Source organism: Adelges cooleyi, unplaced genomic scaffold (genome assembly GCF_023614345.1).
Source record: "Adelges cooleyi isolate 19-005CV unplaced genomic scaffold, UGA_ACOO_1.1 ACOO_flye_CR_arks_rails_tigmint_CR_PRNA_519, whole genome shotgun sequence".
Classification (NCBI taxonomy): domain Eukaryota; kingdom Metazoa; phylum Arthropoda; class Insecta; order Hemiptera; family Adelgidae; genus Adelges; species Adelges cooleyi.
In genome coordinates, this window is record NW_026096208.1 from 1012627 (window position 1) to 1025744 (window position 13118).

Below are 13118 nucleotides of genomic sequence, written 5' to 3' on the forward strand. Positions count from 1 at the left end.
TGGAGATGAACTGGAAAGGCTAAATGTGACCGTTAAAATTTTAACATTGTGAAACACAATCGTAAAACAATACAACATGTGTTTATTTAAGTGAATACAAAGAATATAACAGTAAAATAGATATTTAATATTATCTGTCAATTTAAGTTAGCGCTGAAGGAAAACAAATATCTTATTATATTTTGGTTAAGGACTAAAAGATGACCCGATGCTTCTGTCATAGTAAGGCACCAACCATTAACTGAAGATATATATAAATCTAAAATGTATCAACTTCCCGATGCATCAGTCATGGTAATATCTGTTTCGTTGTCTTCCTGTAACAGAAATTATCGTTAAATGTTCGTCTTTTTGATAGTAAATACCATAATTGCTATAAAAACCAACAATAGTATACATTACCCAATAATGTGTTACACAATGACCGTCATCAAAGTTGGTGGAATCTAATGGTACTTGAGCGGGAGCCTCAAAATATACACAATGAAAAATCTAAAAAATAAATTATTTATTAAAATTTTAAAAAAATGTTTATTAATTTTTACTCGCCCAGTATTTTGGATTGTCCTTGCCGGTAATACGAATGAATACAATCGGCCTGGGTTTAAAATGTAACACTTGCCAACCATGTGTCCGTTTCTTAGAATTGTTTATGATCATTACCCATTCCTGGTTATCGAAAGAAGCTTCTACAGTGTAATGGTAGTATAGGCCCCTCTGGTCCCAAAGCAGCATTCTATCAATTATTACAATAATATTAATATTATTATCAATAAAAGCAAAATATTAAAACAAAAGTTGCTGATATGAAAACCAATAAAATTCATAAAAACGATAACGAACATTCAAGTTAGGTCTATGCAGCTGAACGCATTCAAATTGGCCAGATATAAATGATATCTTAGGCAATCAATTGAGACACAATTTTTTCAACATATATGATGATAAAAAATAAAGCAACCATTTAAATATGGCAAGTTCATTAAATCATTACCTCATTGAACTGAGTATATAAGGTTGTGAAAGTTGAATCTGAATACAACCTGATCCCGGAATATGCCATGTATATTTGTTATACCGAAAGTTATTATAGTCACTATAGTAGGGTTCAAGTAGGAAAAATCTTGATTCATTCGATTCACCGACATCTACATTTGCATTCAAAGATTTTACAGCAACATTATACTTGGGAACTAAGAAATAAAAACAAGTCAACTAGATATATAAAAATTATATTTTTTGGATATTAATATTTTGCAATTAGGTGTGGTGATCTTACCCACGAATCCATTTTCGATTTTCAATGAGTCCCATCTTTCAGTATCGTACGATAGTTCTAATAATTGGAACTTTTTTTTTTCAGTATTTGTTGTACCAACTATTCGAATATACCTAACCATCTGCTTAGGAATCCACAAATGTTGAACAGAACGACAAATATAATCTGAATAATCTACAACACGCACCCAGTGGTGGTCATCAATAGAAACATCAATGTAATAACTGTAATCCCTAAAAATTCAAACAACCATTGTATATTTTTTTATTACTTATAAAATAATAAATCCATAAACGTTGTGTATATAATAAATAATTATTTCATATTAAAAAAAAATATAATTTTTTATAAATCACTCTCTCTTTCTCTCTCTCTAATACGTTTAACAAGTTGGCCCCAGAGAGAGGTGCAAGTGACCATTTCATGCCAGACATTTGCACCTTCAGAGGAACAGACCGCCAGTAGCCACTGGCTACTATATTTTATTTACGAAACATTTTCATAAATAAAATATGAAATTATTTAGAATAAAAATCAGTGAAATCAAATTCAAAATAATTATATTGAACACAACTATATTGAATAGTTTCCATTTATGATTAAAAATATTGATAAACATACCCTTGATAAACACAATTTTTATAACCGAACAGAAATATAATTTTGTTTATAATTGTTAAATGACCCAAAGTTATCATAGCACCACCGTTAAATTTATTGATATCCACAACACTTTGAATAAGATTCACATCTGAAAATTAAAATATTTAAAACCAACATAATTTGATGAATAATAAAGTATGTGTGCAACAAACATACTTTGCTGTACTCGAAGCTGCAGGTCATGTGGCGACACCGTGTTTCGTAACAACTTGGCATACAAAATTTTCTCTGAACTAACCAGATTTGATACGCTAACCTCATTCAGTTCTTCATCATTCATCAATGGGAATCTAACAGCAGATAAAACATTGTTGATGACATCAGAATCGATGTAGAGTTGGTTTTCAAGGATCCAGCGATAAACCGCACGAAATATATCCAATTCGTTGGCAAAAAACGAGTCACGAGTGAGAATTTCTTGAAGTGCTTCCTAAAATTAAAATTTGTTTTTCAACTTGAGATCTAACACGAGTAATATAAGTTTTCTTTTTAAATATTATTACGGCTGACAAATTTAGAAAATCTTCTGATTGCAATACATCCAAAGCGTGAGTTTCGATAAAATTGAGCAGATATTCGGGTGATTTTACCACGGAGGTTTTGGGCTGACAAAGTCGTGACATAACAAACAAAGAACATACATTATGTTCATTTATGTTATTGCTTAAATACTGGGACAGTGTGTATTGTAAGTCTGAGAGTTCATATAAATTCGAGAGACTAAATAATTCCACAATAACTTTATCCTGAAAAATAAAAAATTACATCTTTTATTAACTTTTATGAATATCATTACCCAAATTAACTAATAAATCATAGCCGATAGACTTAAACGATCGCAAAGCTTTTAAAAAATAGATTATACGTCACCTTTAGATCACTTAAATTCATCCGACCAGTATAAATATAATAAAGAATTATTTTAAACGTGGCCAATGGTGCATCACTAATGTTCACTTCTGGCCCTTCGGATTCTTGAAGACCTCCGAACAATAAGCATCTAGAAATTAAATATGATATTAATACACACAACTAAATCAACCCCCTCAACGGAAAAAGTCGTAACTCGTTTTTAAAACGTTTTGTTTTGACCTGAAAACAAGTGTCTTCTGTTTAACCGGCATAGATGGTCGTATCATAAAGGGGCAATGAAGTAATCCGTGAAATCAGTTAAAGATGAAGTGAGTTACGACAGTAAGGCCATAGCTTTTGTTGTTTTTTTTTTTTGTGACATCACGTTCTATCGGTCTAAAACTTACCATAAACTCTGGTATGCTTTAAGAAGTTAAATAACATTCAATCAATTGTACACACGTTTCCAACAGATATGTTAAATTAAGTTCAAATATCTATAATTTCTTATTTATTGCAAAAAAACAAATTTACAATGTAAAAAAAAATCAAAGACCTAATCCATATAAAATGTTACATGCTAATTAAAGCATTATGGGTAGTTAATATCTATATCACCCGAAAAACGACTTAACATAAACTTATACCAAGAGGATATGCTCAATAACAAGAACTAAATACCTAAAATATTCACTGCGCGAAGCTAAAACAGCACGATGGGCTGGCAATCGTACTTCGTCGACAATTAAAACAACATCAGGAAATCTGAAATAAACATTATAATTTAATATTATACAGAAACGAATTTTGGTTAAAAACCGACATACTGAATAAGATAAATGACAGTTGACGACTGTTCTTTAATAATTATCAAAAATAATGCACCTATCAATAATATTTTGTCTTTGATAGGATAGCACCAGCACTTTTCCCAAAATTAGGAAGAATATATTAAAGTTTATAATTGACATTGAAATTTAATAATTTTTTTTATTGTTATTAGAAATATTTGAATAATAAATTCCTTATCATAACAAAAAATTAAACTAATAATAAAAATAATAAAGTAGATTGGTGTAAATATAATTTTACTAACATACCTGTTATCTAGATGCAGTGTACTAATGTCTTTGACCACTAAGTCACCGTGATCGATTTGCTTTTCGTGTTGTTCGGCTGTAGAAGAAGATGGTGTACAATCAACAGGATAATAACATGCTAAAAAATATTTAAAAAATAAACTGATTTTGCTGTAGAGTTAGTGTGATTTATTTATTTACGATGCGTTGTACCATTGAGCATTCCGGTTTTACATTTTTACATTAGTTTTTGAAATAAAATATAACAATAGTATTATTTAGCGTAATCAATACGTTTTAACAATTTTGAAAGTTGAATAATAATAAACTGTGTAGCTTATAATATCTATAAAATACTTGTTCTAGTTTGTTTAAGTAAATAACATCTTACCTACTTAATACAGTAAAAAATGTGTGACTTTAAAGTACATACATATTTTGGATAAACGCAAAAATTATACTAAGATTATGAAAAATTAACTTTGAACCACTTTAGAAGATCATTAAATACTTATTTAGTATAGTTATTAAATGCTAAATTATTTTTTATTTTCCAGTTTTAACTTAAGTGTGACACTATCCTTGCCTAAATGATTTTTATAGGTATTATGCATCTTGAATAATAAGAACGCTTGTCACGAGAAAGCTGCGATCAAATTATAAAGACACAAAATTATTAATGTATTTATAAAATTTGTTATGTACCTGTAGTTGTCCATAAAATAGTAATGACTAAAAAATAAATCATCTTCCGGTTAAATTATGTGGGAATATTATATCAAAAGTTGAACTTTTTATAAAACATTATAAAGAAAACATTGTCATGAGAGGTTGAAAACCAAATAAAATATGTAGTTCTATCATAGTAGCGTACCACATTTTTCCATACTTACATAAAAAAGTTAATAAACCAAAATCTGTGTATACAATGTGTGTACGGTTTATTGTATAGGTACACATGTTGTTGTTGTAAATTGACTATTGTTTAATATCACCCAGAAGGTTTGAAACCGATATCAGACTTATACATTATGCCTATGTTTAATTTGTAAACATTGTAAATCACATTCAATCACAAAAATTGATTAGTCGCTAGTCATTAAATACATAGGAAAGGTCTACTACTCACTCAAATTGAATTTTGCGGATTTTTTAAATTGAATTTTCCATTTTTACTTAGATTTTCATTTTTTCTGGTTGGTGATCAGTCAAAATGTTCAGCAAATTATTTTTAAAATTGTTTTTTTCTTAATGTATCTTTATTATACATTACTTTATAATACATTTTGTGTTCGGTTTTTTGTGTAGGTAAACAAACATATTATTGTTGTATATTGACTACTGTTTAATATTACCCAGAATATTTAAAACATATATCAGTCTTATACTCTATACCCATACCTGATACATTTTATAAACCAATAATTGTGTATATAGTCGATGTACGAATTTTTAGTGTAGGCACACAAAACATGTTAATGATGTATAAGTTCTATACATATCTGGTTAAAATCAGTGGACGTTTTTTAACAGTATACAACAATAGTATATTCGAGCCCTAACACAAAAAGCCAATTTTATACACAACTATTGGTTTAAAATGTTTTTTGTAGAAAAAGACGAAACACTAAAACTGTCAAATTACAAATTACCTATTCTAATACATTAGTTTTTGAATAGGTATTATCAATATACCGGGTATATTGATTATCAATGTATAGGTATCATCAATTTCATATTAAAGCCTTTTTGTACACACCGGCCGACACTCCTTTTATGACTTTATTAAATAAGTATATCTATGTAATATTTACATATATTAATATGTATTACAGCTCTACATGGATACTAAAGCGTTCCACGTAGTTCGTCCAGTTACGAACGGAGTTAAACACAAACAAAAAGTGATAGCTTGAAATTAATTAGGTCAAAGTCCAAAGGCAATAGTATGTCAACTAACTGAGCATCGGTGAACCCAGCTCATTGTCCGGTTTGACTGCAGACTCCCCAAACTATTTTGTCTTACACAATAAACAATACAGCATGTAAGATAAATACAAACAACATTACAGTAAAATATAGAATAAAATAGATGTTTAATATCCGTCAATTTTGGTTAGCACAGAGAGAAAAAAAATGTCTTTTTTATTCATATTTGGTTTAGGGTTGGAACATGACCAGATGCTTCTGCCGTAGGAATATCTGTTTCCTTGTTCTCCTGAAAACAGAAATTAACGTTAAATTTTCGTCTTTTTGATATTAAAAACCATAATTACTATACAAAACCAACAATCGTATGCATTGACTTTGATGTGCTTACCCAAAAATGTGTTACATCATGACCGTCATTAAAGTTGGTTGATTGCAATGGTTTTTGAGCGGGAGCCTCAAAATATACACACCGAAAGATCTACAATTTAAATGAGTTATTAAAAGTAAATAAAATTTAAAAATAATTTTTACTCACAGAGCCTTTGGGATTGCGCACGCCAGTAATACGAATGAACACTATCGGCCTGGATTTTAAATGCAGCACCTGCCAACCATGTGTCCGCTCCTCAGAATTGTTTATGATCATTACCCAATCCTGATTATTGGCAGAAACTTCGACGGTGTAACTGTAGAATCGGTCACTCAGGTCCAAAAGTAGCATTTTGTTAATTATGACAATAATATCTATATTGTTATCGATATAAACCGAATATTAAAACCTATAACGAAAGTGTTGATGAACATTTAAGTTAGGTCTATTTAGCTGAACACATACAAATTGGCCAGATAAAAATGGTATCTTAGGTAATCTATCAAGACATCACAATTTTTTCTACAAGCATGACAATATACGACTAAGTAGTCATTATAGAATGGCTACTAAATGGTTAATGGTAAAAAATGCATCTTTAATGTTTACTTCAGACTTATCGGTATCTTGAAAACCTCCAAACAATAAGCTTCTAGAAATTATACATGATATTATTGCAAACAATTATTTCAACGACCCCAACGGAAAAAGTCGTAATCAATTTTTGAAATCAAGTTTTGTTTTGACCTGAAAACACGTGTCATCTGTTTAACCGGTATAGCTGGTCGTATCCTAAATGGGCCAAAGAAGTTATCTATGTAACCAGTTAAAGTTAAAGTGAGTTAAGACCGTTTTCAGGGGGGAGGGGCATCGTTATATATGTGCTATTATCAGTAAGGCTAAGGGTTTTGTAGTATGACCTCCCAGAATATCTGTCTAAAACTTACCGTAAACTCTGGTATGGTTTAGGAAGTTAAATATCATTGAATCAATTCTACACACGTTTCCAACAAATATGTTAAATTTAGATTGGACATAATATCTCATTAATTGCAAAAACAAATTTAAAATGCAAAAAACACTCATGGACCTTAACGATATAAAATGTTTCATGCTAATTAAAGCATTGTGTTTAGTAAATATCTACATTTTGTAATGATTTTCAAAATGTAATATAAATAAATTAACTGTTTTAGGTTGTGACCACCCTTTGACAAACAATAATTAGTTTTTATTACATTTATCGATAAGTATTTATTTATTAATAACAACTTTTTTAGCATTTTAAAAACCACTCAAAATCAATTAACACTATGGTTATAATATGCTCAACAACAAGTACTAAATACCTAAAATATTCACTGCGCGAAGCTAAAACAGCACGGTGGACTGGCAAGTGTACCCCATCGACAATTAAAACAACATCAGAAAATCTGAAATAAACATTATAATTTTCTATTATACAGATACGAACTATCATAAATATAATAATTATTACGATTCACTTTTTATGTAGTTAAGAACTGACATACTGATCGTGATAAATAATGGTAGACAACTTTTCTTTAATAATTTTTTTCAAGGTCAACAGGCCTTTTACCGTGAGATGATAATTTTCTACTAGTTATAGGCAAACACTAGCTATAATTTTCCCAAATTAAAGCCTATAATTAAAATTTTATACATGTTTTATTATTATTAGAAGTACTTGAAATAATAAATTCCTTATATTACAGAAAATTAAACCAGTAATGAAAATAATTGGCATAATAATAATATTATTGGTGCAAAGACCTAATCTAACCTACATACCTTTTATCTAGATATAAAGCGCTAATGTCTTTGACCAATAACTGACTGTGATCGATTGGTTCTTTGCTGTGCTGTTTGGCTGTAGAAGGAGATGGTGTACACTCCACAGGCTCATAACACGCTAAAAGAAATTAAAGAAGAAAACTGATTTTGCTATAGAGTAAGTATGGATTATACAGGGTGACCCACAAAGATTTGACAAATTAAATAACTTTTGTACTAGTGAATATTTTTGAGATTGTATTTTAAAAAAAAATATATTCTCATTTGCGATATAAGCACAACGGGTTTTATTGTACTTACCTGTTTTAATTTTTTTACAATTTTTTTATTTATTTTATTAAATTTTTTTTTTCTAGATATCCATTTTTATAAAAATAATTTTTAAAAAATAATTGGTGTAAAAATTTGTATTTTTGTTCATCCGTTGAAAAGTTATACTAATTTGAAAGTAAAGATGACTGCGAGGTCATCATGGAGGTGGAGTGCGGTAGGTAACGCGCGCAGATAAAAATAACTCTACGCGGATTACTCTACTAACTGGTCATGAGTGTTTGAAAGCCCACTGAAAAATGTACTTATATCAAAGTACCGTAACATATTTTTCCATACTTACATACTAACGTTGATAAACGAAAAACCGTGTATACGATTTGTGTTCGTTTTTTGGTGTAGGTACATAAAGTTATTATTGCTGTATTTTGACTGATGTTTGACTAATGCCCAGAAGGTTTAAAACCGACATCAGTCTAATATACAGGGTGACTTTTTATCATGGGCCAGTCAATATTTCACTGGAAAGAAAGGTGCAGTGTAATATTATTTTTATCCACGCGCACTTCCCAACCACACTTCCCCTCCCGTCCTATCTGTTTTACTATTATAACTTTAAATTATTAATATCAAATTTAAGAAAAAAAAAACCATTAAAAAAAGTTATTTAATTTGTCAAATATCTGTGGGAAACCCTGTATATTCAATGAGTACAATTATTTGTTTGAAACCATACACATCAACATAATTAATAATGCCGCCAAATGTGTCTTGTCGGCGTGCGGTGTATAACTAAATTCTGCAAATTTTTGTGTGAACTTGGAAGCAAAAAGCTGTATCATGACATCTTCATTTATCCGATCTATCAATTATTCATAGGTTTTCCTGTAGGCATCATAAATATACAGATTTTAACACTTCCTCTTTAAAAAACTTGGAAAACTTAATTTTTAAAAACCAGTGCAGTTCATTTGAAATAATATAGACTTTCTTTATATTTGGAAAAGTTTGCAATCAGTTCACAATCAGTGTGATTGAATATGATTTATAAATTATAATATAAAATGTTATATGTAATAAAAATTTAAACTGGATATGATGTATAGGATGTTTGTCAGATTTCAATTCTGGCCTACATTAAACAATATATAACTATAAAGTGATATACTATTTGATTCCATTTACAATATTAGATTAGAATATATTAGATATTTAAAATGTTATATCCTTTATATTATACTTGTTTTTACCGTAGTATCTTAATATATTGCAATATTTCTACGTTGTGTTATTATTTATGGTAGATGTGATAATTTTAGAAACGTTTTAATTTGCCAAATGTATTCATATTTGTTTTATATTCGAAGAGCCCAACTGTCTTTATGGGAATTTCTGAATATTTATCACGCGATGTAAAGCGGTAAAACCCGTCAAAAAGGGCAGAAATTAATATCTAATATATAAGTCAATTGTTGGGTACTATTTATTTAGCATTCAGTGTACAGAATAGTAAATAAATTCAATATCATACTGAAATTTTTTTGTAAACTAAAAACTTTAAATTATTCGGTAGAACAAAAGTTATTTAATTTTTAAAATACTTTTAGGACGCCCTTAATGATGTAAACATTTCAAAATAAAGAGTAATAAGTGTTATGTTTTAAACGCAAATTATTTATGTACCGAAATTTAAACTTGTTACACAAGCTACACCCCTTCACTCTACTTATTATACATGATAAGAATTGTCTAAATTAGGATACATACACTTCGCCCTTTTTTTATATCAAACAAAAAAGAGAAAATTAATTTATAAATATTAGATAAATATACGCATTGCCTGTAACACACACATTATTTTTTCAAAATAATTACAACTTTGTTTTTATAACGTGCCTGCTTACCTAATTGGTTGGAATAGGCCGGAAGGACGGACGATAGGATTAAATTAGACCAAAGACGGGATGGATAGCTAAGCCGTATTTAAACTTAAATATCTTTAAAGCCTTTTAAAAATACAACATGTATTTATTTTAAGTGAATACAAAGAATACAACAGTAAAATAAATATTTAATATTATCTGTCAATTTATGTTAGCGCAGAAGGAAAATAAATATCTTAATATATTTTGATTAAGGACTAAAACATGACTTGATGCTTTTGTCATAGTAAGGCGCCAACCATTAACTGAAGATATGTATAAATCTAAGATCTATCAATGACGCGATGCATCAGTCATGGTAATATCTCTTTCGTTGTTCTCCTGAAACAGAAATTAACGTTAAATGTTCGTCTTTTTGATAGTAAAAACCATAATTGCTATACAAAACCAACAATAGTATGCATTGACTTTAATGCACTTACCCAATAATGTGTTACATCACGACCGTCATCAAAGTTGGTGGAATCTAATGGTACTTGAGCGGGAGCCTCAAAATATACACAACGAAAAATCTACAATTTAAATGAGTTATTAAAAGTTAATACAATTTCAAATTAGTTTTTACACACTGAGCCTCTTGAATTGCGCACGCCGGTAATACGAATGAACACTATCGGCCTGGGTTTTAAATGCAACACCTGCCAACCATGTGTCTGCTCCTCAGAATTGTTTATGATCATTACCCAATCCTGATTATTTACAGAAACTTCTACAGTGTAACTGTAGAATAAGTCATCATTATCCCAAAGCAGCATTCTGTAAATTATCGCAATAATATCAATAATTCAACTAAAATAAACCTAACGTTAAAACAAAATCTGCTGATATGAAAGTCGATAAGAATCATTTAACAAATAATGAATTAGTTGGTGAACATTCGAGTTAGGTCTATGTAGCTAAACGCATACAACATATACGTATCTTAGGCAATCTACCAATACACCAACATTTTTCAACAAATTTGAAGATACAAAACTGTGTAGTCATTTAAAAATGGCAAGTTCTTAAAAACTATTACCTCATTGAACGAAGTATATAAGGTTGTGCGAGTTGAACCCGAATACAACCCGATCCCAGACGATGCCCTGTATAATTTTGATACCGTATGCAGTCCCCATAGTAGGGTTTAAGCATTTGATGTCTTGATTCATTTGGTGTACCTTCAATTACAGTTGCATCCATAGATTTTATAGCAACATTGTACTTGGGAGCTAAAAAATTGAAATAAGCCAACTAGATAAATATGTTTTATGTTTTTATGTAATTAAAATACCGGGGTTTTTTTTTTTTAATGAGGTAGGTGTGGTCTTACCAACAATTCCATTTTCGATTTTTACCGCGTCCCATCTTTCAGTATTGTACAATAGTTCTAATAATTGGAATTTCTTATTAACAGTATTTTTTGTACCAACTATTCGAATGAACCACACTATTTGTATAGGAATCCACAAATATTGAGCAGAACTACAAATATATTCTGAATAATCTACAACACGCACCCAGTGGCGGCCATCAATTGAAACATCGATGTAATAACTATAATTCCTAATAAGTCAAATAAATCGAATGAACAGTTGTGTATTTTTTTTTATAACTTATAAAATAAAAATAAACATAAATGTTGTGTAAAGAATTAACAATTAAAAATTATTTATTTTTTACCAATAGTTATTTAATTTTAAATCAAAATTATTTCATCATATTCAAAATAAAATTATTTAGAATAAAAACTAGCGAAATCTAATTCAAAATAATTATATTGAACATACCCTGAATCTTTATCCCCAAAAATAATTTTCATATTGTTTATTATTGTTAAATGACCCAAATTTATCATAGCACCACCGTCAATTTCATTGATATCCAGTACACCTTGAGAACCATGAATAAGATTCACATCTAAAAATTAAAATAATTAAAACCAGAATAATTTTCTGAATAGACAATATTGTGTGCAACAAGCATACTTTGCAGTCCTCGAAATTGAAGCTCAGGTGGTGACACCGTGTTTCGTAACATCTTGGCAGCCGAAATTTTCTCCGAACCAACCAGATTTGATTTGCTAACCTCATTCAGTTCTTCATCATTCATTAATGGAAGTCTAATAGCAGATAAAACATTGTTGATGACATCAGAATCGATGTAGGGTTGATTTTCAAGGATCCAGCGATAAACCGCACGGAATATATCCAATTCGTTGGCATAAAACGAGTCACGAATGATAATATCATAAAGAGCTCCCTAAAAATAAAATGTATTTCTCAACTACTTCATCTAACACGTGAAATAGTATTATCTGTTATAAATCATTACGGCTGACAAATTTAGAAAGTCTTTTGATTGCAACACATCTAAAGCGTGAGTTTCGATAAAGTTCAGCAGATTTTCGGGCGTTTCTACTACGAAGAATCTGGGCTGAATAAGTCGTGACACAACAAACAGAGAACATACATTATGTACATTAAAGTTGCTACGTAAATACCTGGACAGTTTGTATTGTAAGTTTTTGAGACTATACAAATTCGAGAGACTATATAAGTCCACAATAACTTTGTCCTGAAATACATACAATTACATCTTGGATTAAATCTTTTCTTATGAATATCTTTTCCTAAAAAATTCCCAAAAAACAACCGATCGACTTAAACTGTCGGTCAGCTTTTAAATAATAGGATATACGTAGAGTGGTTATTATACGTTACCTTTATATCACTTAAATTCATACGACCGGTATAAATATAATAAAGAATTATTTTAAACGTGGCTAATGGTGCATCAGTAATTTCCAACTCAAGCTTACCGGATTCTTGAAGACCACTGAACAATAAGCTTCTAGAAATGTTATATGCTATTAATACAAAAAATTAACTCGACGCCCAAACAGAAGAAGTCGTAAAACATTTTTGAAACTAAGT

General features: G+C 29.7%; 3 protein-coding genes across 3 annotated transcripts; all 3 read right to left on the reverse strand.

Annotated features, from left to right (window-relative positions):
• Nucleotides 1-269: 269 nt before the first annotated feature.
• LOC126842427 (BTB/POZ domain-containing protein 9-like) lies at nt 270-8535 on the reverse strand. The gene is made up of 11 exons (XM_050579439.1): nt 8529-8535; nt 7988-8108; nt 7525-7608; nt 2813-2942; nt 2446-2688; nt 2099-2372; nt 1280-1336; nt 995-1193; nt 550-736; nt 403-492; nt 270-317 (listed from the first exon to the last, which is right to left on the reverse strand). Exons 1-11 carry the CDS (start codon nt 8533-8535, stop codon nt 270-272), a joined length of 1440 nt encoding a protein of 479 aa, XP_050435396.1.
• Nucleotides 8536-10364: 1829 nt separating this feature from the next.
• LOC126842368 (BTB/POZ domain-containing protein 9-like) lies at nt 10365-11264 on the reverse strand. The gene is made up of 4 exons (XM_050579310.1): nt 11222-11264; nt 10773-10959; nt 10626-10715; nt 10365-10524 (listed from the first exon to the last, which is right to left on the reverse strand). Exons 1-4 carry the CDS (start codon nt 11224-11226, stop codon nt 10477-10479), a joined length of 330 nt encoding a protein of 109 aa, XP_050435267.1. The 5' UTR covers nt 11227-11264; the 3' UTR covers nt 10365-10476.
• An 86-nt stretch (nt 11265-11350) lies between these two features.
• LOC126842428 (BTB/POZ domain-containing protein 9-like) lies at nt 11351-12628 on the reverse strand. Its single transcript, XM_050579441.1, has 6 exons — nt 12517-12628; nt 12171-12444; nt 11973-12102; nt 11516-11748; nt 11408-11414; nt 11351-11363 (listed from the first exon to the last, which is right to left on the reverse strand). Exons 2-6 carry the CDS (start codon nt 12292-12294, stop codon nt 11351-11353), a joined length of 507 nt encoding a protein of 168 aa, XP_050435398.1. The 5' UTR covers nt 12295-12444; nt 12517-12628.
• Between the last annotated feature and the right edge of the window lie 490 nt (nt 12629-13118).

What these genes read in the sequence shown, in the direction of transcription:
- LOC126842427 (XM_050579439.1), bottom strand. An exon ending in GCTTTATATCTAGATAAAAG is followed by an intron (nt 7,609 to 7,987) that starts GTATGTAGGTTA and finishes TGTTTATTTCAG; the next exon opens with ATTTTCTGATGTTGTTTTAA. An exon ending in AGGACAATCCAAAATACTGG is followed by an intron (nt 493 to 549) that starts GCGAGTAAAAAT and finishes TTTATTTTTTAG; the next exon opens with ATTTTTCATTGTGTATATTT.
- LOC126842428 (XM_050579441.1), bottom strand. Translation starts at nt 12,294, where the DNA reads ATGAATGATGAAGAACTGAATGAGGTTAGCAAATCAAATCTGGTTGGT. An exon ending in TCAATTTCGAGGACTGCAAA is followed by an intron (nt 12,103 to 12,170) that starts GTATGCTTGTTG and finishes TTTAATTTTTAG; the next exon opens with ATGTGAATCTTATTCATGGT. An exon ending in TTTGGGGATAAAGATTCAGG is followed by an intron (nt 11,749 to 11,972) that starts GTATGTTCAATA and finishes TTGACTTATTAG; the next exon opens with GAATTATAGTTATTACATCG.
- LOC126842368 (XM_050579310.1), bottom strand. An exon ending in TGCGCAATTCAAGAGGCTCA is followed by an intron (nt 10,716 to 10,772) that starts GTGTGTAAAAAC and finishes TTTAAATTGTAG; the next exon opens with ATTTTTCGTTGTGTATATTT. An exon ending in GTGATGTAACACATTATTGG is followed by an intron (nt 10,525 to 10,625) that starts GTAAGTGCATTA and finishes TTTCTGTTTCAG; the next exon opens with GAGAACAACGAAAGAGATAT.